General features: G+C 42.6%; 2 protein-coding genes across 6 annotated transcripts; both read right to left on the bottom strand.

Annotated features, from left to right (window-relative positions):
* Nucleotides 1-142: 142 nt before the first annotated feature.
* SUV39H2 (SUV39H2 histone lysine methyltransferase) lies at nt 143-10,295 on the bottom strand. Of its 2 annotated transcripts, none has more exons than XM_082765837.1 (6): nt 10,239-10,295; nt 9,106-9,251; nt 7,466-8,137; nt 5,911-6,057; nt 4,244-4,373; nt 143-3,338 (listed from the first exon to the last, which is right to left on the bottom strand). In XM_082765837.1, exons 1-6 carry the CDS (start codon nt 10,255-10,257, stop codon nt 3,229-3,231), a joined length of 1,224 nt encoding a protein of 407 aa, XP_082621963.1. In that variant the 5' UTR covers nt 10,258-10,295; the 3' UTR covers nt 143-3,228. The 2 variants fall into 2 exon arrangements, with proteins under 2 accessions (XP_082621963.1, XP_082621964.1); XM_082765838.1 differs by lacking the exon at nt 143-3,338 and adding an exon at nt 3,372-4,120.
* A 1,514-nt stretch (nt 10,296-11,809) lies between these two features.
* HSPA14 (heat shock protein family A (Hsp70) member 14) lies at nt 11,810-24,110 on the bottom strand. Of its 4 annotated transcripts, none has more exons than XM_082784667.1 (14): nt 24,049-24,110; nt 22,881-22,961; nt 22,721-22,803; nt 21,918-21,966; nt 21,233-21,326; nt 21,024-21,114; nt 19,922-20,026; nt 18,930-19,091; nt 17,792-17,947; nt 16,544-16,646; nt 15,143-15,358; nt 14,583-14,756; nt 14,044-14,114; nt 11,810-12,497 (listed from the first exon to the last, which is right to left on the bottom strand). In XM_082784667.1, the coding sequence occupies exons 1-14, from the start codon at nt 24,103-24,105 to the stop codon at nt 12,419-12,421; spliced, it is 1,521 nt and encodes a 506-aa protein (XP_082640793.1). In that variant the 5' UTR covers nt 24,106-24,110; the 3' UTR covers nt 11,810-12,418. The 4 variants fall into 4 exon arrangements, 3 of the variants coding, with proteins under 3 accessions (XP_082640793.1, XP_082640795.1, XP_082640794.1); XR_014319557.1 differs by having other exon boundaries at nt 12,435-12,497; nt 14,583-14,707; XM_082784669.1 differs by lacking the exon at nt 14,044-14,114 and having other exon boundaries at nt 14,583-14,707.
* Between the last annotated feature and the right edge of the window lie 1,209 nt (nt 24,111-25,319).

Here is a 25,319-nt window from a genome sequence, read left to right on the forward strand (position 1 = left end):
GCAAAACACATTTCCAGTGTGCTTAAGCATACAGGAACCCCATCTGCTTTAGGCCAGTCAATATTGCAAATTCAGACCAGCTCCCCTAAGCCATAAACCGAAAAGGAAACACATGACTTCCTCCTGCGTGCTCAGCTACGGTCCTTTCACTGCTAAAAGACGGGAATTGAGAGGGGGCAGCTCTAAAGCAAACTGTTCTGTTCCAGCTCATGCTGAGAGGGTAACCTATTTTGTTCTTTCAAGAATGACAACAACAAGAGAAAAACTAAATTTAATTTATTTTTATCAAAACCTATAGGAAGATAGCAATACTAGAGATCACACATTATGAGAAGAAAATGTTCCTGAGCTTACAAACTGCATATTCTAACGTACACAGTCCTAAAACATACATTAGAAATGACCAAAGGATTGACTTAACTTTGAGATTAAATAAATAGACAATAGCTTTCTTACAGATGATCTTGCAGCATTAGTTCTGCTACCTCAAAAAAACAAAACAAAAACAAAAACAAAAGAAAACAGAACAAAAAGCTAGAGGATAGAGCACAGGTTACCAGACTCTAAGTGCATGTACACAACTGACCTAGTGGCCGTGACGATGCTACCAGACCACAAAGCAAAACAAAAGCAGAAGCTAGGCTGGTTTAGACTCCTTAGGAATTTGAAAATCAGTTTCTTCTCTTCCCATTTGGCCAATTTCCCCCTGAACTCCTAAGAACAGCAAGTTTTAAAAGTGACACAGTGTAACACTAAGCTAACTCACCAACTGCAATCCCAAATGCACTGAATATGTAAATATAAACACTGTTCGAGCTTCTGAATTAGGAACAGGATCCATGGACTAACTTCAAATAAATACAAACTACTGTTACCTCCCAGGATGTAAGTTAAAGGTCCTTTATTTGTCGCACAAGAGGTAACATACACATCCTTAGAGAACATCAGCGGTATTTCAATGCTGGTGATAACACACGCTGCCTTGGGAGAAAGACACTGAACTCAAGTACAACTAGTAAGACTTCAGCTTTCAAAATCCATTCACTTGTGATTCTTTAAATCCAACTGGGCATAGACATAGCCAAAAAGGGTGTCGGACCGTCCTGTCGCCTCGCACAGGAGAGGCCAGAGGGACTGATTTGGTAAGGAATCGAGTTCTTGCCGCGGCTGCTCCTGCACCGACAGGAAATGCTGTGGGCAGCAGCAGGTTGAGCAGCTGGAGATGGCCGATTCCATCCACATGGAACGCACAGCTGACCTGGGCTACATGCAAGAGAAAGCAGAGCTCCAGATGACAAAAGATCATCTAGAGTTCGGTAACGTTAAAGCTCCACATTCCACCGAAATAAAAAAGGTGAGAGAAACGGCATTTTAAAAATCAGCTAGATTCAGTGTTTATTCAGGTGTGTGAATACAGGTGAGCCTGGTAATGGCAGATACTCTGAAATCTAAGCAAACTTTCCCCATTGAACAATATAAAACATCGATTGCAATGCAGATCTCTGTATTGTGGACTACAAAACTGAGCACTTTCGGTGGCCTACGCTCTTCACCCCAACCATCAAACTGATTTTGATGCCTCGTAGCATATAAAAATGTCACTTTCCGCCAACGAGCTGGATGTTCAGTGCCAATGCAACTGTGCTTCTTCATCAACAACCAACCTGTATTATCCTTTGAAACACTCTTCTTGGAGTGCTAGGAATTAATGTGAAGTTTAAGGCATTTTCTAACTAATTAAGTAAACTGATATATGCTGGGTACTTGACTTCATTCACCTGAGCCAACAGCAGCGCACCTTATAAAGGCAACTAGCTGACCTATGATACATAGCTCGCATCCAGTTATGGAGCAACATAATTCTGCCTGACCCGACCGACATTTACACCATTTGTAAGCAAGTTTTACAAGCGTTTTAATCCATGAGAATAAAGCCCTTTGATCATCGCCGGACCTTGGCTGGAACTTCACTCATAACCTAACTCGACTGCTCTTCAGTGTTTTGAAGCCAAGCAAAAGTTAGCATACATTACGAACAGATCAAGTCAACTTTAAGATAATCAAAAAAAAAAAAAAAAAAAAAAAAAAAGATTCAAGCAGCTGAAGAACTGTGTGTTTCTCAGCCTTTACATTCAAGAACATCTTACAAACATCTACAGCAAACGGGTAGCTCGTCCCTAGCCTAACTTCACTGAAGTTAACATTTCTGCAACAAGAAAAAATAGGCCTAGTCTCTTAAAAATCTGTCACTAGGTAAAAAAAGTCACAGTATGTAAAAACAATCAGAACCAACTGCTAATACAAATCAACTCCCAGGCTATTGCTGCACCTAACAGGTAACCATCTCCAGAATGCATCAGCTTTGCTAGACAATGGGCTGCTTTCCCTCTTCATTATCTCTTTCCAAACCAGATTTGTTTCAGCAATGACTTCCAGCTCTCCGCAGTAGGAACAGAACAGCGTCTGGTAACAGAACCGGTAACAGTGCGGTATTTACAAATCCTGTGCAGAACTGCAGATCCTCTCCGGAATCTCAACTGCGAGTCAGAACCTAACAAGTGGAAAAGTTCTACCTGTGAAACTTCTAAGTAACGTGACATCAGCTAAAACTGTTCGAGACCTGACCTTTCGTCTGGACTCTGCTAACACCGATGACTCATGTGGAGTTCAGCGGACGTTTTGCCGTCTGCATTCCTGGGAATGCTCATCAAGCCACGCTCCGACGGCCCTCCTTCATCGCGGGGCCAGAAGTGTTATTGCAAATCTCTCCAAGCCTTTCTTTTGTTCAACACCACCAACGGGAAAAAAAGCAAAGGAACTGTCCGCTATGATTCAGGACTCAAATTGGATGTCTCCAGACTTCTCAAGGTACAGAAAATATGCAACACGACTTCATCCCACTGAAATCAGCTCCTAAAAGGCCTACACTTTGTAAGCTCACACTCAATATTCAAATCAAGGTACATTTTAAAGAGTTTTCTTACCATACAGCTTTCTCCCTCCTACAGAACAGTGCTATAGAAATCAAACTTTAATCTCTGTTATCAGTTTCAGCCTGAAACATTAGATCTCTTTCTTTGGCCAATGCCATTTCAGTTACAAACAGAATGCCTTCTTTTCATTGTATTCGTTTACATTAGCTGTAAGAATAATATATGTGTGAAAGAAGAGTCTTCTTAAAACACTTTCAGAAGAGAACGAAGTATTTGTGACGTTGTACACCCAAACTCAGTTGAGATAACCCCTGCAACACACAGCTCCACATTTACAGACTGTTCTGATCCTCTTTCTGGAGGGGCTGAGGCCATCCGCAGAGTCTGACGTCAGATCTATTGAACCTGCGGCACAGACAAACACAAATAGGGATGTTTGAAAAGAAAGACCAAAACCGTGCTAGGCAGGCAAATGGCTTCAAAAAGTCTCCTACCACCTCAGGTCTTAGAAGAATTGTGCGTGAAGCCATGCTGAGTTCTATTTACAACTACACGACACAACATATGTAGCAGCAGAATCCAAAGCTCAACAAACTCGAGCCCTTCATCCTGGTCAGCTAAAACTGCAACCTGCCTTCAGCATCAGCATCACACACACCACAAAAAGGGGGAGTTTTTAGAAGAGATTTAAGTAAGGTAATTTGTCAGTTCTGAAAGAGAGCGTTGACAAGAATGAGGTGCAGCCCTGGAGCATAAGCATACTTCTTTGGGAAGTAAATAGCTGGGCAAATGACACGTTTGTTATGGCTTAGTGGTTTGCAGGCAAACAGAGCTTGACACACACAACTCCACTGCCAGATAAACTAAAAATATTTACATTGTATTGGAGGGGAGAGTGGGAAGGAAGAACTCCCAAACGGAAAAAATCAACTGTCAAAGAGCTGGTAATAATTTACCAAGAATCTTGTTTCCTTAAGTCAGTAACAATCACTGTATCCAGCCCAGCAAAACAACAGTCAGTTTTTTTGGGCCTTCCTTCTTCCTAAACATCTGCAGCACAGGACCTACATCCACAGCTGACGTCTGCAGGCACCACAACAGTGACATGCCTCAGACCACTCAGCTGTTGTAACTGGCTTCTTGGCTGCCGCTAGCTGGTGCTTACAAGGAGTTTCCTCAAAAAGTACCTGAAATGCCAGTTTAAATAAAGAAAATAATTTTTTAAAGGTATCCAAACATATTTTTTTTCAGCCTGCAACGTTAGCCAGTGCCCCACACCTCCCCTGAGAACAGGTTTGAAATCTGCAGACCTTTCATCTGGTAGTCGAAAGTGAGCTCTTCTCCAGCCTTGATGGTTCTCGTGGAAAACAGTGCTATTCGAGGAAGACGCAGGTCGAGGTTGTCAATGAACACGTTGAAGACTTGGAGATTTGGATCACACTGTAAAGAAAAAAATAATGTGGTTTCTGGTAAAAAAACAAACAAACAAACAAAACCAAACAAAACAGAAGTTTCACTGAAAAGAAGTGGAGGGAATGGCTCTTCTTTCAGTGACAGAGGTCTGAAATCAAGTTATCTTCCGAAATCAACAAATTCCAGTTTTGAAATAGCATTAAAGGAGAACGTTCAGAGTAGAACTCTTTCAAGAAGATAACCTTTACAAGGTACTGAGACTACAGGAATATCTAACAGCCTAGTTAAAAAAATGGCACCTTCAAAATATGGCAAGGAAAAAAGATGGCAAACAAAACAACTTAACCGATATTCGGGGTTAAGATTTACTTATTGAACCCACAAAAATAATTAAAGCTGAGAAGAGAAGAACAACCTAGCGTTTCAAGCCACATAAACCTAACTATAGAATAATGAGAGTAAAGGCTGATTTCAGGTCAGAAAAAAACAGAAATAACATTCTCAAACTATAGGTAAATTTTTATTTCTAATCGCTAGCCTGCTTGGCTTTTGAATTATCTGCTACAGGCAGGGAGGGGTGAACCTGTCAAATAAACTAGGCAGGAACTAGAAACTACTTTTTCAGTTTTCCTAGATTAAGTTTAAGCAGCCTCTAAGACAGTTTGTTAAACTGCACGCATGCTTTTCTGCTATTCAACGGTAAAATATTTCACGTTACAAAAGCAGAACTGAAGTTAGACTTCTAACTCTGCACTCAAGTGCAGGAATAATTTATTGCCACTTCCAAAAGCAAGCAATTGCAATTCTAAAACTCTTCATCCTCCTCCCTAACAAGCCTGCATGACACACAAATGATGTCATCAGCTCACTGACCTGAAGACGAGTTTACTTTATTTGTACAACAGTGAGTGCAGACCTCGTACACACCACATCGTTCACAAATACCTCATTCCTGAACTAGAACATGTAATTCTTTTACAGATGCAGCTCAGCCTTTGTGTTGTAGGTACTTGAATTGATAGCAAATAAAACACAACAGAAGTTTCCCATGGAAAATGTACTTTCAGGTTCTCTGGCAAATTTAGATTTGATACTAAGAATGGGAAAAGGTATCTACACAAGAGAAATGCCAAAGAAAATAGCAATTTTTTCTTCATCTACTAATATTTGAAGGGTGTTTGACACACCCTCCCCTGCCCTGCTACAAAATAATGCAGCAGCTCCGTCATCTTTAACTCCTCACTGACTTGATCAAGTGTTTCTCCTGCGTTATGCCAGTTGGTTATTTGAAAACAAAACAAACCCTATTTTGGTAGTGCGGTGACTCCCCTGGAACTACCAGATGTCCACCTGATGCAGCCTCACATTCCCAGATTCGTGTAGGCAGCCCCACTCTGAGTACAGCTAAGTATGCCATTATATTTGTTATGTTCTATGTGTTGGAATAAAACACACTACATCAGAAAAACGGTGAACACGACAGTAAAATATTCGCAGTAGGCGAGCATTTCTGGCACAACTGGGGTGATTTTGTCTGCAGTTAGGATATGAAACGAGGCCTTACGCTGTGATTCACAAAGTGGGACACATTTCCATAGCGAGCCGCATCCACTGTAAATTCGTCTGAGTCATAGTCCAAATCAAACAAGTACGTATTGCCCTGGTTGTCATAGAGCTGGCCCCGTCTCTCTGCTTCCTCACTTGTAATCACCTAAAGAGAGAGAAAAAAGAAACCTGCATCATATTATTAACTATTACTGAATTAAAACACACATCACAATCAAGTCAGGAAAACTTTGCTTAGGAAAAACAGCACGTGTGCTGTCTGGTGTAGCTTGCCTGGTGCACTACTTCACCTCAGGAAAAAAAAAAATCATCACTTGCATTAAGTGTCTTGATGAAGCCAAATAAACCACTGGAGTTTCTAGCCATCCAGTTCTTTCATTACACCAACAAAACCTTTTGTTAACTTCACGTAAAACTAAAATTATTTTCTCTAATTTGTATGGAAGCAGAACAGTAGTTACCAGTCTTTACAACTCTTCCTATGACTTCTGTCTGTAATGAAAGATGCTGTTGCCTCTGTGGAATTCCTGGTTTCATGGTACCTTAGGTCTCCTCACCACTTTGCAAAGCTGAATCTATGAAATTAAGCTTTAAAAACTTCACCTGCAGCCTGCTACTTTGAATGTATTCTGTTGTGCACAATCAGCAAAAAAATAATATATATATATATATATATCACAATTTGGCAGCAGGACAGATAAAAGTAGTAACAGAATTGGAAAAAAACACCTCAAATATTTCTGACAGACCGAATTTGAGAACTTATGCAGCAGTAGGGAATCACCCAATTCACATGAGAGGATAAATGTACTTTTTTTTGCTTTCAGCAACAGAATTCTGCACTCACAACAGTCTCCTGTCAGTTGACAAGGTTCTATTAAAAGGCTGCAGAGTTCACAGATTTGAGGCAAGAATAAATACAATGAAGACCACAAACATTTGTAAGTGGGGATAGAATTAATTCTTCTGAGTCATGTTATTAGCAAGGCAGATACGTGGCAGAAGCACACCAGAGTGGATCAGAGAGGCTGCCAGGAGCTACTGGTGTAAAAAGCCCTGAGACAGAGCTGCACCAGATAACACAAGGCAACATAAGTCTGCACTTTGCAGCACTGAAGTTCTACTTTGGAACAGCATGAGACAGATTATCCAGACAGAACAGAAAAGGGACCGAGCCTGGGTGGGGAGTGTGGTAACAAGTGTGCCTGGGGAACAGCAGAAACTACAATAAAGATAAGGGAAGAATGAGGAATGCGACTGCCAGGAAAGAAAAGGACTCATCTTTAGAAATACTGCTAGGGCACATATCTACAGGAATTCGGTAACGAGTATTCTCTTCACATTCAGCCTTGTACAATACTCTGGAATGGAGACTATATTGGACGAGGTAATTTCACTGCCAGCTTGAACATCTATTCAGTGTATTCCTCTGCCCAGAAGCAGAAAAACTTCTGTTATAGAGCAAAAGCCAAGAAGTGTTAAAACCAGGAGAAAGCTCATCAAGACTTCCTCCTTCACCATAAACAATCAATCCATATGAGATAAATACATACCTCTCCGACATACTCCATCACGAAACTGTTGGTTTTAATTTTCTGGAGGGTTTTCACTCCCCAGCCTCGTCCGTTGTTCGTTCGGAAGATGCAAAGCGAATACTGCGTGCCCTTCTGTACTATCCTATTAGGGCAGTCGGGCCCGCACCTACAAAATGAGTTGCATTCATAGATGGGCAAGCCAGGCTGGATTTTCAGCTTCTTTTTTTTATTATAAGCCAAAATAAAGCCAGCCTCCTTTGGACAGCACTTCTCCGCAGGGCAGTCTGAGCATTCACAGCCAGTCGTTATTCCATTGATTACATTTATTCCAGGAGCAGGTTTGTACTCGTTAATGTAGTAAAAGTCTAAAGGAGGACCTTCGAGATCCACAGTGTTTTCTACCAGAATCATTCCTCTATGATTCTTTTTCCTGTTGAGTTCTTCTTTCCATCTCTGCAGAGCTATTCTTTGCTTAGCCTTCCTTACAATGTAATCTGCGACCGCAGGTTTCAAGGCTTTAACGTGGTTTCTCACTTTCAGCGCTTTGCCTTCTTTCACTCGAGACAAGTATTCGTTCTTGTCACTAAGGAAGTTTTGAAGAAGCAACGGACACTTCAGATTTTTCTGAGGTTCCCAAGTATTCGAAGACTCTGGCCATCCTTTCCATTTCACAAGATAGTACTCTGTGCCCTTGAAATACAGAAACACACAGATTTAGCCACACGTCTGTTTACTGAAATGCAGAGTTCTGCAGTTAAGAAATGCCACACAGTACAGAAGGTCCTGATGGCCCCAAAACAATTAGAACTGGGGAGAAAGGGAAAAAGCAAGTTTGCTGTTGGCAAATTAACTTAGAGCACAACTTTGGATACTCCACGGGCAGTGGAAACTTGGAAACTCTGGGGCACAGAAATACACAGCTGAGAAGAACTGAGGTCACTAATCTTAAACCAGGAAGCTAGTTTCTTAAAGCAGTTACGCAAATTAAACTATCTAGTTGTGTGACTCATGCATAAGCAGAATATAATCATGTCACACACAGAACAAAAAAATAAAATCCTAAACTTCCCAAGCAGATGCCAAAAAACCACTATTTGCCCTGTATCAACCATGCTCCTAAAGAAGCAATCTGTTTAAAACACTTCATATTGTATTTACAGTCGAGAAGCACACGCTTTGCACAGATTTTACAAGGGCCAAATAACTGTAGTAAATGTAACAAAGCCAAATCCTGATACTGAATTCCACCGGCAAGAACAAGGCATAGGAATCCAGCAGCAGCACATGGCCCTAACTCTTCATCAGACAGACTACAACATTCGAGAGAAAAACAAAGTTAACCTGCAAATAAAGAAGCATCGTAAGACATACCGAGCTACAACCTAAAAGCATCAGGGTTTTGCTTCTAGATATGTAAAGGTGAAGCATTTTGTATTCCAAAATCTCTGTAATTTCAGGACAAAACTTCCGTCAACGTACTGAAAGAAGTAGCTACGCTGCTTTCTGTTTACAGTTCAAAGTTTAAACGATATTTCATGCGATGTAATCAACGGCTTTGCACTCGCAGCCTGTATCTTTATATTAGGAGCAAAACTACCTTTGTCTCGCTTCCAAATTTCATCTGAAAGAGTGATCAGATCGGTCTGTGTTTCTCTTACCTCTTCTACCTTGTAGTCACACAAATATTCCACCTCATAACTCTTTAGACTCCTGTTGGTGATTCCAATGGATTTACATCTGAGATTTTCCTTCCTACATAATTCTTGGAGGGTTTCAAGTGAAGCTAGACATGGCACATACCAGGCTACAATAAGAAAATCGGTAGAGAATCCTATTTAATGTCTCGGCTGAGTTCAACCCGTTATGCACTCCACGTGCCTCAACCCGAAGTCCCCGCGGTACCACCTGCGCCAGCGGCCTCTCGCACGCCTTCGGCGTCTCTCCAGCTTTCACCCTAAGGCTCAAGGCAGAAGCACGGCGACGATTCCCTCCCTGAACCTCGGCTCGGCGTGCCTGGCCGTATACTTACAGGGAACCACCAACGCTCTGGAGGGCAGGCACTGCGGCAACGCGCTTCCAGGGGCGGAAAGCGCCTTAAGACCGAGGGAGAGCGTTGCCCTACGGTGAAAGCGTCCCGTAACCGAGCCGCAGCTCCGAGCCAGCTTCCCTTCTTCAACGGGACCTCCAAAGGGACCCCAAGAGCCCTGCAGCTTGTAGGGGACCCCAGCCCCTGTGACGGGACCGGGGTGACCGATGGAGTCCTGGCCCCGAGGCTCTTCCAGAAGGATCGCGGAGCTGGAGGGAGGCTGCTGGGGGCTGAAGGGGTAAAGGGGGGGAAGTTTGGGAAGGTGGTGAGGCGGTGAGGGGCTGAGGGGAGGAAGAGGAGGGTGAGGAGAAGGTGGAGGATGAAGAGGATGAGAAGAATGAGGAGGAAGAGGGGAGGGAATGGGGGCGGTTGCCTTTCCCCCAACCCCCCTACAGCAGCTCCAACCCCTCTCCCCTCACATTTACCTCAGGCACCCCCCCACAACACCGTGCTCACCCCTCCGGCCTCCAACCTCCCCCCCACACCTCTAAAAAAAACCCACCCCAACCCCAACCCCAACCCCAACCCACCCCCCACCGCACCACACCGCCGAGCCCGGGCTGCCAGGCTCCAGCTACGGGAAGAGGAAAGGGGGTGGGAGGGCTCGGCGGCGGTTCCCTCAGCCCCCTGAGCCTTCCTCCTCCTCCTCCTCAGCTCTCGGCGAGGCGGAGGGGAAGCGAGGGGCTCGGTGCCCGGCGGCCTCACCTCCTGGCCAGCCCTCCATCTTGGAGGGGGCCGCAGGCGCCAGGCGCGGGTCGGGGCCCGCCATGCTCCGCCTTCCCCCCCCCCCCTCCGCGCAGCACGGGGCGGGGCCATGGCGGCGCCTCAGAGGCGGCCCCGTTGTTCCACCTCCACCCCCGTCACGGTTAGGGAGGGTTTTTTTTGGGGGTGTAAACGGAGAAAGGAGAGGGTTAGGGGGCGGGGGTGAGGGCAAGGCGGCGAGGTTCTCTAACTACATTAAAAAAATAAAAATAAAGCGATTTTCACCTTACTTTAACGTACACTTTCCTCCCCCCCCCCCAACACTTCTCTCCCCCACACACCGACTCCTCCACAGAAACAAACCTACAAAATTAACAGCTATAAGGAAAATTAACCCCCATCAAATAAGTATAGCAAGACTTCAGCTCCCCCCCCCATTAATACTAAAACTCTTACATCAAGTTTTAAACCTGAACCGTATATTAAAGCAGCTTTAACGGATCTTACATAGTTTTAAAGCTAAACCGTATGTAAAAGCGGCTTTTACAGACCCCATCTTTCTTATCGTATGCCAGGTGGAGGAAGGCCCAGGCTCCTCTTTGTTCACTTTCAGCATCCACTCGTGGGGCAGGGGGAACTGGAGGCCCCAGGAAGGCTGCCCTGAGGCCCCGAGCTGGTTCTCTGCTGGATACTGACCTCCGAAGTCAAAGGGGAATATTTCAGGCACTTGGAACCAAAAATATACCCTCTCACCACAATACACTTCCTAAAAACAAGGTCTGCTGTTCAAGTCAGCCCCAAACCTCAGCAGTTTGTACTATTGAGCACAAAATACACACCCCAAAGATGCCCAGCCACTAGCTAGCACTCCAGTCTCTTCTCAAGGACTTACTCCAATCTGATGTTAATATGCAACAGTATGGGGCTAAGGGACTCCACTGCCCACACTAAGTAAGGGTTTGGGTTTTCCAAGACCCCTTTTAAAAGCTTCCAGACAGGAACTGATGAACTATTTATTCACTTACCTTCAGGACACCAAGGAGCTAGTGCTAGGTGAGGTAAAATTTTCTGAGTGTTACAAGTTCAAATCAAATGCTTAGTCTGGTAAGCCAGAATTATGTTTGAAATGCAGTAAGATTTATATCTATATGGGATTTTATAAGGTAGAAAGAATATGAAAATGCATGTCCTGCAACAGGTAACTGAGGAGCTCAAGACACTTGGGCAAGCTGTAGGAAAGCAGTAGTTGAATCCAAGTCTCTTCGAATCCAGATTGGCATCCCTCTCTCTAGTTTTGGTTTATGCCTTTGAGGTACTACTGGGTTACTCTGAATATCTGACAAAATTATATCTGGCCCTACCTAAGGGCTGAACTGGTGCTTTTCTCAACTGTATGCAAGACCAAGACCCTCAAATCCTGTAACTACAGCTGCCTGTTCCACTTTCTATTACTTTCCTCCCTACCTAGATCTAGAAACAAAAACAAACAAACAAAAAAAACAGAATGTCAGATTATAGCCAAACAAATATATACCGATATATACCGATATACAGATTCAAACAGTGCCACAGTATGGAGAATACCAGCATCTGTATAAATTTTTTTATTTATTAATAAACACATAAATAAGCACATATAACCCTCACATGTGTTTTTCAGGTAACATCACAAAACCATCTTACAGTAACGCCACAAAAAAAAAATATCCTGCCCAAGATGCCAGCTCAAAAGGGCATCACCTCCTTGGTTTTGGGCAATATTGAAACCACGCAGGTTAAGTATAGTTTGTACAGTTATTTGGGAGTGGATTTTCACGTATCTAGCTCTGGCTGGTTCAGTGCTATGCTGGTTGAAGCCACAGGTATACTGTTTGAATGGGTACAGGACCTGATTAGTCCTCAGACTACATAATATGTTGCTGCTAAACCAAAAACCTGAGATATGCTCTTTGAAATTTTTATTAAAAGGTGCTGATAAATTCAATGCTCTGTTTTCTTCCTATTTAGATTAACATTTTGCACCACATCTTCCACTCCAAACAGACTTGGTGGAAAATTAATGTTTTACTTCAGTTTATTACAATTCCCTATGAATCATTAAAGACACCTCAGAGTCACCACTTTGGTGGACAAGCCAAGGAGAGACAAAATCAACTCAGGGTAACGTTGCCTTTCAAATGAGGCTATGAAGCCACTTCAACAGTGATGACTTCACACTTTCCAGTGTCTTGATCTGTGCAGGTAACATGTAAGGATCCATCCCTAGGGAGAAAAAAAAAATAAAAAAAAATAAATAAAAAAATAAAAAAAAAGGTATATTTAGGACCATCTCATTTAGTATGTTATTACATGTTCTATAGAGAACAAATAGCAGTCTTCATGCAGAACAGTGGAAGCCAAATAAGCATCAAAATATCCATAGAATAACATATTTATGAAATTACTGTGTTCAGTACTTAGATACTTCTTGTTCTTCATTAAAGCATGCATCTTCTCCACATATGATGGAACAGACTCAGGAACATGTTTATGTTATTAGTGTAACTAAGTTAATTTAATGCAGGATCAGAAATACAATATGTAGTAATATTCAAAATAATTACATTAAGAACTCAGCCTAATGGTAACCAACAGATAAGTGCATCTTCTCAAATCACAAGAACTCTTATAGAGTACTGCTTTTTAAATACCAAGGATCTTCTTAAAGAGAAAACCCTTCACTTTAAAGAAAGATAACACTGAATCCTAGTTCACCTATGCATTCAAGTCACACTTCAGATTCAGACAGAAATAGGAAGCATTCTAGTGAACTTTCACTGCTCTGTGCATTACCAAAACCCTTAAAATAATGAAGCTTTCTGTGCCTCACAGTTGCATGTAAATAGCCGAAAAGATTTTTCTCACTAATGCTAAGAGCAAATTTCTGCATGGCTAAGGAGGTATTTAAAGTTCAGTTTATTAATACAGAATTAATAAACCTGATAGTTAACTTAAGAAAATAAAAGTATTTTGTATTCAAATAGCATGTAGGGATTTAGTTTCTCAGCAACATCTAGACAACTTTCTCATTAGTTTGAAAAGCAGTAAGAATTCCAGTACAGTCCTCAGAAGACAAACATCTTCTGACTACTTGGAACTCCACCGTTATCTTTGTAAACTACTTCGACTATTTCACATAAACCAAAGTAGTCAACCATTAAGACCAAGGGAAGTCTGAGAAATCACTTCTAAGTCAGTTCCATCCCACCTCTCCTACCACAACCATATGACACTTGGTATTTTCCCTGTAAAAAACAGGTAGTTCTGTAAAAAGTAGATTTATAAAACCTGATTTCCTATGGCATTGTTTTTCATGCTTAACAACCCTGACTCTAAAATGAAAAGGCCACAGGTCTTTTTCATAAATGCAGCATTATAAGTCCTTCAGGGACTCATTAGTATTCATCAGCAACTAATAAAAGGATGATTTAACTCTAGTTATTCACAAGTGTGTGCATTCTGCAGGACTACCTGCTGCTCTCAAGCATGGTTAAACTGATCAGCAGCTCTCAAGTTGCTAGAAGCCATCTATACAACCGTGTTAGGTTTTATTTCCATAGCAATCAAAGAACACAAGCACGGAAAGTGCTGCCTTAAAAAAACAAACAAAAAAACCCCACACATTCCTCACATTCTTACAGAATTTGCCCCAGCTAGGGCAGAGCCCAGTAAGCAAGGAAATGCTGAAATTTCTTAACACAAAACTAAACTTTCTCTAACAAGTGTGAAGCAGCAAGTTAAATGTCAGAACAAGAAATATGGTAAGTACCTTTTCATAGTGAGAACAGTTAATATGTCATGTAGGCCATCCTCCTTTTTATCTAAATCCTGGAGTACAATCTGTTTAACAGAGAAAAATTTTACAATCTTTTTTTTTTTTTTTTTTTAAATCCTTACACAGCAGTCTAATGAAAAAAGTGATATGCATAATAATTAGTACATGCACTAGCAACACTGTTACCTCGAGCAATTTTATTTCTGAAGTGCTGGTGATCTATGTACTACTGGAACACCTGGTTATGGGCTCTTGTCCCAGATGAGCTGCACCACAGCAGTGCCAATACATCAAAGTCAAACAAGTATTTAGAAACTCAGGAGGGAAATTTCTTTAAAGATGCTTCAGTAATTCATAACACATTTGTAGAATAACATTTAAGGACAATTTTTAGACAGATGCATTCAGTTCTGATTTTTTTTTTTTTTAACATAAGGTTCTGGTAAGTGTGGTTGGTTCTTTTTTTTTTTTTTTCCCAGATTCACTTAATTTCCAAGTAGTTCACATTAAATCTTGCACGTGCAGACACTCACCTGTGCAAATTTGTTTTCTTCATTCATAGGACCTTTTCCTAATGACTCATACAGCTCAAGGCACACAGAAGACGTGTTTCCAGGAGCATGCAGGGTATGCTGCCTTCGAGCTGGTAGCGGTGTCCCTGATGGAAATAGCACTGTGAATTTGTCAGCCCCTGACTCGTCTACTCCCTTTAAAAAGAAAGAACAAATTCACGCCTTTCTAAGTACTTCAGTGAGCTAGATGCTTTGTAACAGTGCTCCATGAGCAAAGAAATCCAAGATTCACTCCTTCTGCTGTATTTACCATAATAGCAATTCAAGAAAAATCCCTGAAGTTTCCCTAAGTGAAAAAAATCCAGCAGTGACGAGGAAATGGCAATTAAGGAAATAACAAAGATGCAATCCATCTCCCCTTTGAGTCAATAGGAGTTTCTCCAACGATTTGGATAAATCTAAATGGCCACTTAAAGCTAATTAGCGTATTAAAACAACACTATTTCTTTAATATCAAAGCCTAAGTGGTTCTACATATTCATTATAGCATTTTCAAAGGCTAAACAGATTTTTAGCCTTACCTTATAAAGAATATCTTTGGCAGAACACTCAATAAGGAATGCATCTTCTTCTAATGATGGATTCTCTTTCCCTAGCAGAATCCCTGCCTCTATTGCTGCACCAATAGGAATAACTTCATCGGGAGGAATTGAACTCAGGAGTTCCACGTTTGGGAAAATGTCTTTGATCAGTTGCTGTAGCTTTGGGATTCTAGCAGACCCACCACACAGAACCACCTAGAAAACAAGACAATGATTTCAAACCTCGCTTCAGAAGATAAGAAAAGGCTACAACTTGCAAAATGGAAGTGTAAACCCCTCTGGGATATTTTAGCACCTGTAGGTGTAAGTCACCTAGTCCAACCTCCTGCTCAGAACACATGCAGTTACAACAGGCAGCTCTAAAAATACAACTTCCAAAACCTCTGCCAGCCCTTTTTTCAGTGTTTGATAACCCTCACACTAAAAATTCTTCTCCTTGTTCCTAATGTTAAAACTAGATCTTAAAACTAAGCTAATTCACACTTTTCTTAGCTTAAAGCATAGCTTAAGAGTTGTAGAATTAGGTTCTTTTTAATATATTTAAAATGTAAAACAAAACCCACACCATTAAGGCCTGAGCAGACAACAACTTTAAAAATATTTCCACCAGAAAACAGAAGACACTCATTTATCAGTGGCTTAGAATGCCTTATTATCCTACAACTGTAATTCGGATGTGACACAGCTTTGGTGGTAACACTAATGAGGAGTCTGAAATGCATCCAGTATCATTACAAGTGCCAGTTAACCTTCGCTGCAGAATTCATGCACCAATTCCACAAGCAGTACGTACAGCAGTATTTACCACAGACTGGTGCGCAGGAATTTAGATGAAGTCACTTTTGTACCAAACAGAAAGAGACATTTGAAGCAACCAGTTATATTTACTACTTTAATCACCATTTTTGGCTTTAAAGTTTGGCATCTAATGTGTTCCTAAATTTAAGCTAACAAGGAGGAATGAAGGGAGGAGGAACACAGACACCAAGCAGACAATAAGTATCTTGTTCAGCTTGTAAGACCGAGCTGAAACTCAGGAATTCTTCAAGCGTCAGCCAACGCAATCCAAAACTCAGTGAGGGCAAACAAACTTCTGAATATTAAAGAAAGTACTCCTCAGCTCTACCAAAAGTTACACTAACACACCAAATGGGACAAATCCTCTACCATTTCCTCAATATACATCAGTAAATGCCATCATTGACTAATTTTACCTTAGTCCAAATAACCTCCAAAGACCTTGATTCTACATACGCTGTTGCATTTGAGCCAAAAATGCTTAAACACATTCAGAAATAATCGCAGTCCAAGGAAAACAATCCCCCAAATGTTCTTGTAGAGCTATAAAGCATTGCACAGACAAGTGATTTCTATTATTACCTTATTAATATCATCGGCTGTAAATCCAACTTGCTGCAAGAGCTTTTTAATTGCTTCTACACACTTAGTAAAAAGTGAGGAACAGATAAGTTCAAACCTGGCCCTAAAGGGGGGAAAAAAAAAGTCATCCATTAAACAAATCCAGAACAGAAGAACAATCATTTTTAGAACATACTTTGTTTCTCTAACTATACCTCATATTGAGATTTTTTTTAAGCAGTCAAGAAAATTTATTTCCCAACCATTAATCTCAAGTAAGTGATTTACGTTGTGCAAGTATCTCTGCTATTGATTGCATCACTACCATGGAATGCAATTTTTCTTAGTGCATTCTTGGGAAAAACACAAAGTTTTCACATCTGAGTCAAAACAATAAAGAAGCAAAAAGTCCCTCATCTTTAGAACAGACACATCAAAACACACCTCTTGAAGTTTCAGAGGCAAGTCAAGCTGCTTCCTGATTTACACGGAGGAATAGTTACTTAACCAAATCAAAAGAAAATGTGCTTGCTTCAGGCTCTTTCAAGCCTGAAGACAAAAGTTACTCTGCACAACTGCAGTAAGTCAAATTCCCTATCTCAGCTGAACCAAACAAGCTCCACAGTAGAGCTTCTCACGCTTCCAGGCATACTGTGCCTTACTTCACCAGATCCAACTGCAGCAACAGCACAAAACAATTTTATTTTGCTAAATTCTACTGGTGACAGGAAGAACAAATGAAGTTTAATTAAACACTTCAAAAAGAGTTAATCCTGAGAGAGAAAAGAGACTTAAGAGTAGGACACAGCACTATAAACAAAAAGACAAAAAACATTTTTCCACTCCACCTGTCAAAGACAGATACTAAGATATCCCTGACTATCACTTTGGAGCTCACTTGGATGAGAGAGCCCCAAACCCTCTTTTGTAAGAAAAAATGCAGCAACAACAACAATAATGGGAGGCACAGGAGAAAGCACCTTGATTAATTACAGGGCTTATTTCCCTTTCATCAACTAGACTCTAAAGATGGGGTCTCTGTGGACCTTTTCAGAGTGTCTCTCTTAACCATTTACAAGAACACCTTTAGTGTTCCTCTCAACTACCTACAGATCATGCATTAACGGAAATAACATGAAAGAAAGATCAAAAAAGCAAGTTGGCCTTCCGGCATCACCAAAGTCAAAGCTTATTAAAATCCTAAACACAAACTAAAAATACTTAAAGCTTACTTCTATGTAACATGAGTAGCCTCAAGATTTGTTTTACCTGGACACATTACAATCAAAATCCAATCCGTCATACAGTGAATCTACAAAACAGTTTGCACTTCCCAAGGTTGATAACGAGTGCTTTGCAACGTCAGCGCTGTTCATTAGCTTCATCATAGCCCTGGGATTTCCTCTAATATCATGCTTACAAGACCTACATTAAAAAAAAAAAAAAAAGTCTATTTAGAAAGGCAGGCATTTGAGCATAAACTCATTTTTTTCTTTAAGAAAGTGTTTAAGATATTAACATTTTTCTGTAGACGTTTTAATGTTACCTACAATGACACTATGGAAAGTTGACAGAGAGTAAGAGCACGTGTTTCAATTTCAACTAAAGAACACTGAGTAGAGGCACTGCTGGGAACTCAAGTATTAATGTTTATCATACAGATTTAAGTCTTTCTGAACTGGTTTTTGGCTGAACGGATCCTGGAAGTGACTGGAAGAAACAGCAAGAACAGGCCTAAGAGTTAAACAATTTCAATCATATTACTGTAAGAAACAGAACACTGAACACTAGACACGTTGAAAGAGTCTATTTCATCCGAAGTCTCCTTCTGTGATAGCATGCAGTTGACCATGACAGGGAAAAAAAGAGCTAGATCTAACGCTAGTACATTTGAGTGCAGTTTTGTTTGTTGTAGGACAGGACACACAGGCTCCAGCCTGATGAAGCCGGCCAGTCCATGGTCCTTCATGTCAACAAGAAAAAACAAAACCCACAGAAGTGAATTCCCCTCCCTCCAAACACAACCACATCTGTGACTGAAACAATATAATCATGCCTACATCACTTAAAACAGTTCATAGCTGAGCCCTCACAGCTCACCCCAACCCAACCATTTCCCCAACTCCCCCAGCAGCTGACTGTTCCTTTTGTATCTTTATCTGAGTCGTTTTGCTCAGACAGCCCACCAGCTCCGCCAAACTAGCATCAATTTAAAGACATTGAGATGTAGAGCTGAGTGAGATGGTTTAGTGGAGGACCGGTTAGCGTTAGGTCAGAGGTTGGACTCGGTGATCCTGGAGGTCTCTTCCAACCTAGACAATTCTGTGATTCTGTGAATTCTTTTCTATAAGCAAGCATCACATGTGATGTTCTTGTCCCAAAAACATGCTTGGAATTCAGAACCTACCTCTGGAACTCAGATGCTAAGTGTTGTGCTAGAGCTTCTGTGAAGCACACTCCACCAATGCTATCGTCTGTGTTAGTAGCCAGCACGCGGTATATTCCGCTGTTTACTTCTATCACCGTGATAGAAAGCGACGTGCCACCAAGCTTATAGACCAACACATTGCTGCCACAGGAAAAAAAAAAGAAAGCAGTATTAACAAGTCATCTAAAATTACGCTTCCTTTGACACACTTTCTAAGATGACCGTCACCAAATAATATATTGCAGGGTTTTATCAGTTTGGTCCAGTGAATTTGATTTGAGCAGTTTAGATTTAGCATGTCTTGTTATCACTGACTAGTGACCATGTTGCCTAAAAGAAAAGTCACTGTCATACAGCCAGAGTTAGCCCACGTTTATCCCACAACATAACCTAAAACGTAACGCTGAGTTCTCAGTTCTGGGCCCCAATTACATGAGAAGGGTTTTAAAAAAAAAAAAAGATACCAACAAGAGGAAGAAAAGACATCTGTTCTCACTAGCAGCAGTCTCGGCTATTTTGAAAACCTTGTGACTTATCTGAGTACTCATGAGGGAAACTGACTGCACCTCCTAGGCAGGACCTTTAGTTCTTCAAGCATATGCAAAACAACCCCATCTCCCACAATTAGAAACTAGCTACACCAAGGTCTGCTTAAGAAGTTTACATTTTTCCTCGAGCCAATCAGCTCATTAAAAAGCAAGACACAAACTGGGGACAAATCTTTAAGACAATTTCTTACAAAATAGAATAAAGGAGTTAATTAAAAGTCACAGATTTGTAACTTGTGAATTTCCATTGGCTCTGAGAGAAAGAGAAAAGCAGGCTTCAAATCATTAGTTTTGTGTTGGCTGTTAGGGGAACATATCATTCCCTCATTTATGATTTCTCTGTGTAGAATGTGCTGTGCTAAACCTCACGCAGATTTAAACTACAGCAGCTTAAATTTAAGGAGTAAGATCTTAGGATTTTACCTTTTCCCAGTGGGTGAATCTTGGCCAATTCCGTAGGCCAGGAGAGCTGCAGATGGTTCGTGGATTAATCTCATAACATTAAATCCAGCAGCTGCAGCTGCTTCCCTGTGATAAGGCATAACAGCATTGAGTTTTACTTTAGTGATTTCACTGTAGTTATTAAGATTTCATCAGAACTAGATATGACATCAACTCAGCACTTGGTTACAGCATGCTATTAACAAAGAGAGGTGACTGGGAAAAAAAAAACTTAATGAAGTTCAGTTGCAACTGCTTTCTTCAGGGAGTTGGATCTGGTGTGTGCTTATGTCAAGGAAAACACTGATGCATCAGACATGCATACCCCATAAAAACAGCAGAAGAAAATCAAGATTAAAAAGCCACCCTCAAGCAAGCTTGTACCCAAGCTTGTACACGTCTTCCTTCATCTGTGGCATTGAGTGTCCTCAGTACATTATTTCACCAGATGTCAAATTGATTTGATTCCAAATCAAGTTACCACAGCTCACTTTTAACTTTACATGTTTTCTTGGCACTCAGTGGCCCTGAAACTGCCCCAATAGTTTCCTCCATCCTGAAGTCATTTTGAAACTCGGATGCCAAAGCAGTAGAAAGTTTTATTACGCATACCGCAGATACCCAGAGCGAGCGTTTCATGACTAACTTTGAGTGTATTTTAAGTTCTTCATGACAGTTCAACATAATGTCTTCTATATACTGAAAGTAGAGAGAAATGCTGCTATTTATGCACAGCTTTGACTTCTGTTGTGGCAAAAGTCTACTTATGCTTTCACAGAACTGAAGTTCTCCAGCTGCACTTCCAAGCAGAACAGTGGTGTGTATTCAGTACCTGCTCTCTAATAAATAGTCCTTGATAAAATCAGGTAGCACCATTTAGTTTGGTGAGATGCAGAGGGAAATTATGGAGGGCTGAAAAATCATTTGCATTTCAAAGGGGACACTGACGAGGCAGTAGAAATACCACATCTGAGATGACACTACAGCCACGATGACAGCAAAGTCCAGCAGAACTCCCGTTGCTCACCTGCCAGGAGGTCTGCTTTAGGCACAGTAAACAACAGAAAAATCTGAATCCTCTTACCCAAGGGCATTTTTCTGATTCTCTCCAAAATCAAACGGGACAGTGATAACAACGTCATTTACATCCGACCCAATTGCAGACTGAGCAGTTTCTGTCATAAACACAGGCAAAACATGTTGATTAAAAGCAAAGTACCAACAGACCACATCTTGAAAATGTGAGGATAAGCTTAGAAATATTATTATTAAATGCTTTTACTCATTAAGTACCTTTCATTTTACTGAAAATTAGCTTTGCCACATCTTCTGGGTTAATAAGCTTATTATCTATCTCATACTGAAGTTTCCCATTCTTCTCAACTACCTGTAAGCAAAGACAACACACCCTTGTTAGAAGCATAATTTGAACATTAGTGTTTATTAATAACCTATTTAGTTTCTGTTCAAAGTAATAAAAAAAGGGAGAAGGTTGTAGATATTTTCTGTTGTATCTAGAATAGTTTGGATTCTGTGACAAGAAAACATTCCCAAAATGCTGTTAAAGAGCACAAGGAAACCTTGTACTATCCAACATGACAGTGATGTTCGTAGAGACTTAGAAGCTCCCGACTTCCTTCTGCTATTAAAAAGCTCTCTGTAGTACAACAGCTCAACTACTTGCTGCTTCTACAATATTTTTAAAAGAATTGTCTTTTATGAATGGCCAAGAGATGTATGTATTTTTTTCTGCTGGACTACATTATGGCAGCAGATCTCCAAACAAGGAGTTCTCTACTTTCTAAAGAGAGAAAGAAACACGTTCTAGAGGAACACATTCCATACAACAACAAACAAACTTCATATTGGGAGAGCCGATCGCTGCAGAACACAACCAGCGTGGCACAAACTGCAAAGTAGCACGGTATAAAATGAAAAGTTATTCTGATAAAAACGAAACAGAATACCTCATACTCACCGAACATTTGCTTTCTGCAATGTATTTCTGTGCGTGGGGGTCACCAGAGCTGTGAAGACAAAAACAGAACAGCAAGATAAACCATATGCTCCGGGGTAACTGCAGAAATTCATCTTGGTGATGTTGACAGTACGTGAAGAAGCTACACTCCAGGCAAGATTCCTCTTTTCACTCTACGGATACATCTACGTGGAAGAAAAGATCACAACGTAATGGTTTTGCTGCTATCTGTCAAGCACCATTCCCCATGCTAACAATAGCAGAAACACCTGCTAGCTGGTGGAAAGTGACAAAAAAAAGAACCCATCACATTTGTTTGTAACCCACCACCCCCAACATTCAGTTATAAAAGACTCTGGTGGCATTTCTATTGTCTTGACTGAGATAAGGTGACAGCAATAAGCTGCCTGTCCTCTATTTGTGACAAAAAATGAAGTATCTGCCAAGCACTAAGAGATGCAGAGTGGACACGTTCTCTTCCACTTGCTTCAGTGGAAGAGCTGGAACACGCAGCCACGTTATCACTAAAATGTTTTGTGGCATCTCCAGCGCCAGACCTAAACCTAAATAAATTTAGGCCTAGAATTCTTTGCATCTCTCCACTTTAAAATTAAATATTGGATAAGGAGTTTCAATGATTCAATCAATGTTTAAGACCAGGGGAACCACGCTGTTAGCACCAGATTCATTTTACTGCTACTGCTTGACAGTACAGTGCCTTGGACATCAGCGCCTTGGACACTGAGCAGCTTTCATGGGGAGAACTGCGCTTCTCAGCTTCCCTTCCCCTCCTATGTGCTTACCTTCGCCCCAGAATCTGCTTTACTTTCACTACAGTGCTGGACACGTTCCTTATCCTGCTCTGCTTCGCCGCCAAGCCGACCACCTGAACAACAAAGAGGCGCTCGGTGAGCCCCACGCGGAGCGGCTCCCCCGGGGCACCACCCTGCGGGCCCCCCTCACCTCCTCGCTCTCCGTGAACGCCACCACGGCAGGAGTCACCCGGTCCCCCGCGTCGTTGGCCACCACGTCTGCGCGGCCATCCTGCGGGGACAGATGTCTGTCAGCGTCACCCCGGCACCACCTCCTCCTCCTCCTACCACCTCCCCTACTACTACTACCACCTCCTCCTCCTCCACTGCCGCCTCCTCCTCCACCACCTCCTCTACTATTATCTCCTCCTTCTATTACTACTTCCTCCTCCTCATCCCACTACCTCCTCCACCACCTCTACCACTACTACCATCTCCTTCTATCACAACTACACCCTCCTCCACCATCTGCTCCACTACTACCATCTCCTCTTTTTATCACTACTACCTTGTTCTCCCACCACCTCCTCCTCCTTAATCTCCACTTCCTCCTCCTCCTCCACCTCCTCTACTACTACTATCATCTCCTCCTTTTACTACCACCACCTCCTCCACATGCTACATCCTATACTACTACTTCCACCTCCTCTTCCTCCCACCACCTCCTCTACTACTACCACCATTACCTCCTCCTTCACCTCCTCACACCTCTTCTACTACTACTTCCTCCTTCTACTACCACTACTATCCCCTCTACCACCTCCTCTACTATCAGTCTCATCCCCCACCTCCTCTGCTACTACCACCACCGCCTTCTCCTACCACTACCTCTTACTCCCCCACCCTCTCTGCTACTACCACCATCTCCTCCTTTTACTATTCCTACCTCCTCCTCCACCCACCTCCTCCATCTCCACTTCCTCCTCCTCCTCCACCTCCTCCCAGCACCTCCTTCTCCTCCTACCTCCTCTACCATTACCTCCTCCTCCCACTACTACCTCCTCCACCTCCTCTTCCCACCTCCTCTACTACTACCTCCTCCACCCACTTCCTCCTTCTACTACCACTACTACTTCCTCCTCCACCTCCTCCCTCCACCTCCTTTACTACTACCTCCTCCTTCTATCACTACTACCTCCTCCTCCTCCTCTACCTCCTCCTCCTCCTCCACTACTACTACTAGTAGTACTACTACTACCACCTCCTCTACTACTACTACCACCTCCTCTACTACTACTACTACTACTACCACCACCACCTCCTCCTCCTCCTTCTACTACTACTACTTCTCCTCGCCCTCCCCCCCCTCCGCCCCGCACCTTGTACACGGCGGCACAGGCCGAGGACGCCCCCAGGTGCACGCCGATGGCCGCCATCAGCCCCTTCCTGCTCGCCGCCGCCCCACAATGCCCCGCGCTCCCACCGCCAACCAATCCCGCCCCGCGTCTCTCCGCGCGCACCAATCAGCGTCCGCCTCTCATACACGGCTCGCGGCTCCACCCCCTCCTCTCCCCCGCGTTCTCGCAGCGTCGGAGTGACCAATCAGAAAAATCGGAGGGGGGGGGTGCGCGTCATCGCGCATGGCAACGCGGCAGATTTTGTGCGTGAGGGGGGGGGTGGGGGGTGGGAGGGGTGAGGGGAGCTCGTCAGTGCCGGGCTTGAGTTTATTTAACCCCAAAATAAAGATTAATGCAAAGAAAGGCGCAGGAAGCTATTCCCTGCGTGTACAGGCCGGGGGCAGGCGGGGTGTGTGTGTATTTTATGCCGTTGGCTTCTCTCAGTGTGTAATTGCAGGCAGTGAAGCACACGAGGCAGTATAAATATATACATTTTTTACCCAAATATCGTTAATGAGGCGGCAGGGCTGAAGGGCTGCCTCTGCGTGACCTAACCAGCTGTGACCAACATCTGAGCGTAAATCACACCACGTGGAAACGTTACGCTGCCATGGAGAAGCCCATCTGTGTTAAAACTGAAAAAAAAAAAGTAAAATAAAATAAAAACCAACAAAATGATGTCTAATGAGTGTGCTTTTTAACCCAGCTCGCAGGCTGGGGGACTTGAACATGGGTCAGAGCCCAACTCCTGCCACCATGCCAAAAGCTGCTCAGGCTCTGGACTGGGAGGGGGAGCAGGATGAATGAGGTGGAATAGGGAGAAAAGGGAGAAAAGGGTGTACGGGGTTATAGGATCACAGCCCCTGTGCCTGGTGCTGGGGTCAGATTGAGTGTCTGTATCTTCCCCGACCTGGTGTGTGTGGGCAGTTTGGGTGATTATCCAGTGCTGTGTCCAGTTCTGGGCTCCCTGGCACAAAAAAGACAGGGAGCTCCTGGGAAGAGTCCAGCGGAGGGCCACAAAGATGATACGGGGCCAGGAGCACCTCCCCTGTGAGGAAAGGCTGAGAGACCTGGGTCTGTTCAGCCTGGAGAAGAGAAGACTGAGAGGGGATCTCATCAATGTGTACAAATACCTGAGGTGTGGGAGACAGAGGGATTTGGCCAACCTCTTTTCAGTGCTCTGTGGGGACAGGACAAGGGGCGATGGCCACAAAATGGAGCCCAGGCAGTTCAGCACCAACACACGAAAGAAC

Source organism: Aythya marila, assembly GCF_965140915.1.
Source record: "Aythya marila genome assembly, chromosome: 1".
NCBI classification, from domain to species: domain Eukaryota; kingdom Metazoa; phylum Chordata; class Aves; order Anseriformes; family Anatidae; genus Aythya; species Aythya marila.

What these genes read in the sequence shown, in the direction of transcription:
- SUV39H2 (XM_082765837.1), bottom strand. An exon ending in TGATGGAGTATGTCGGAGAG is followed by an intron (nt 6,058 to 7,465) that starts GTATGTATTTAT and finishes CTCTCTCTTTAG; the next exon opens with GTGATTACAAGTGAGGAAGC. An exon ending in CCCACTTTGTGAATCACAGC is followed by an intron (nt 4,374 to 5,910) that starts GTAAGGCCTCGT and finishes TTTTCTTTACAG; the next exon opens with TGTGATCCAAATCTCCAAGT.
- HSPA14 (XM_082784667.1), bottom strand. Translation starts at nt 24,105, where the DNA reads ATGGCGGCCATCGGCGTGCACCTGGGGGCGTCCTCGGCCTGTGCCGCC. An exon ending in AAGCAGATTCTGGGGCGAAG is followed by an intron (nt 21,967 to 22,720) that starts GTAAGCACATAG and finishes TTGTCTTCACAG; the next exon opens with CTCTGGTGACCCCCACGCAC. An exon ending in AATCAGAAAAATGCCCTTGG is followed by an intron (nt 20,027 to 21,023) that starts GTAAGAGGATTC and finishes GCCTTATCACAG; the next exon opens with GGAAGCAGCTGCAGCTGCTG.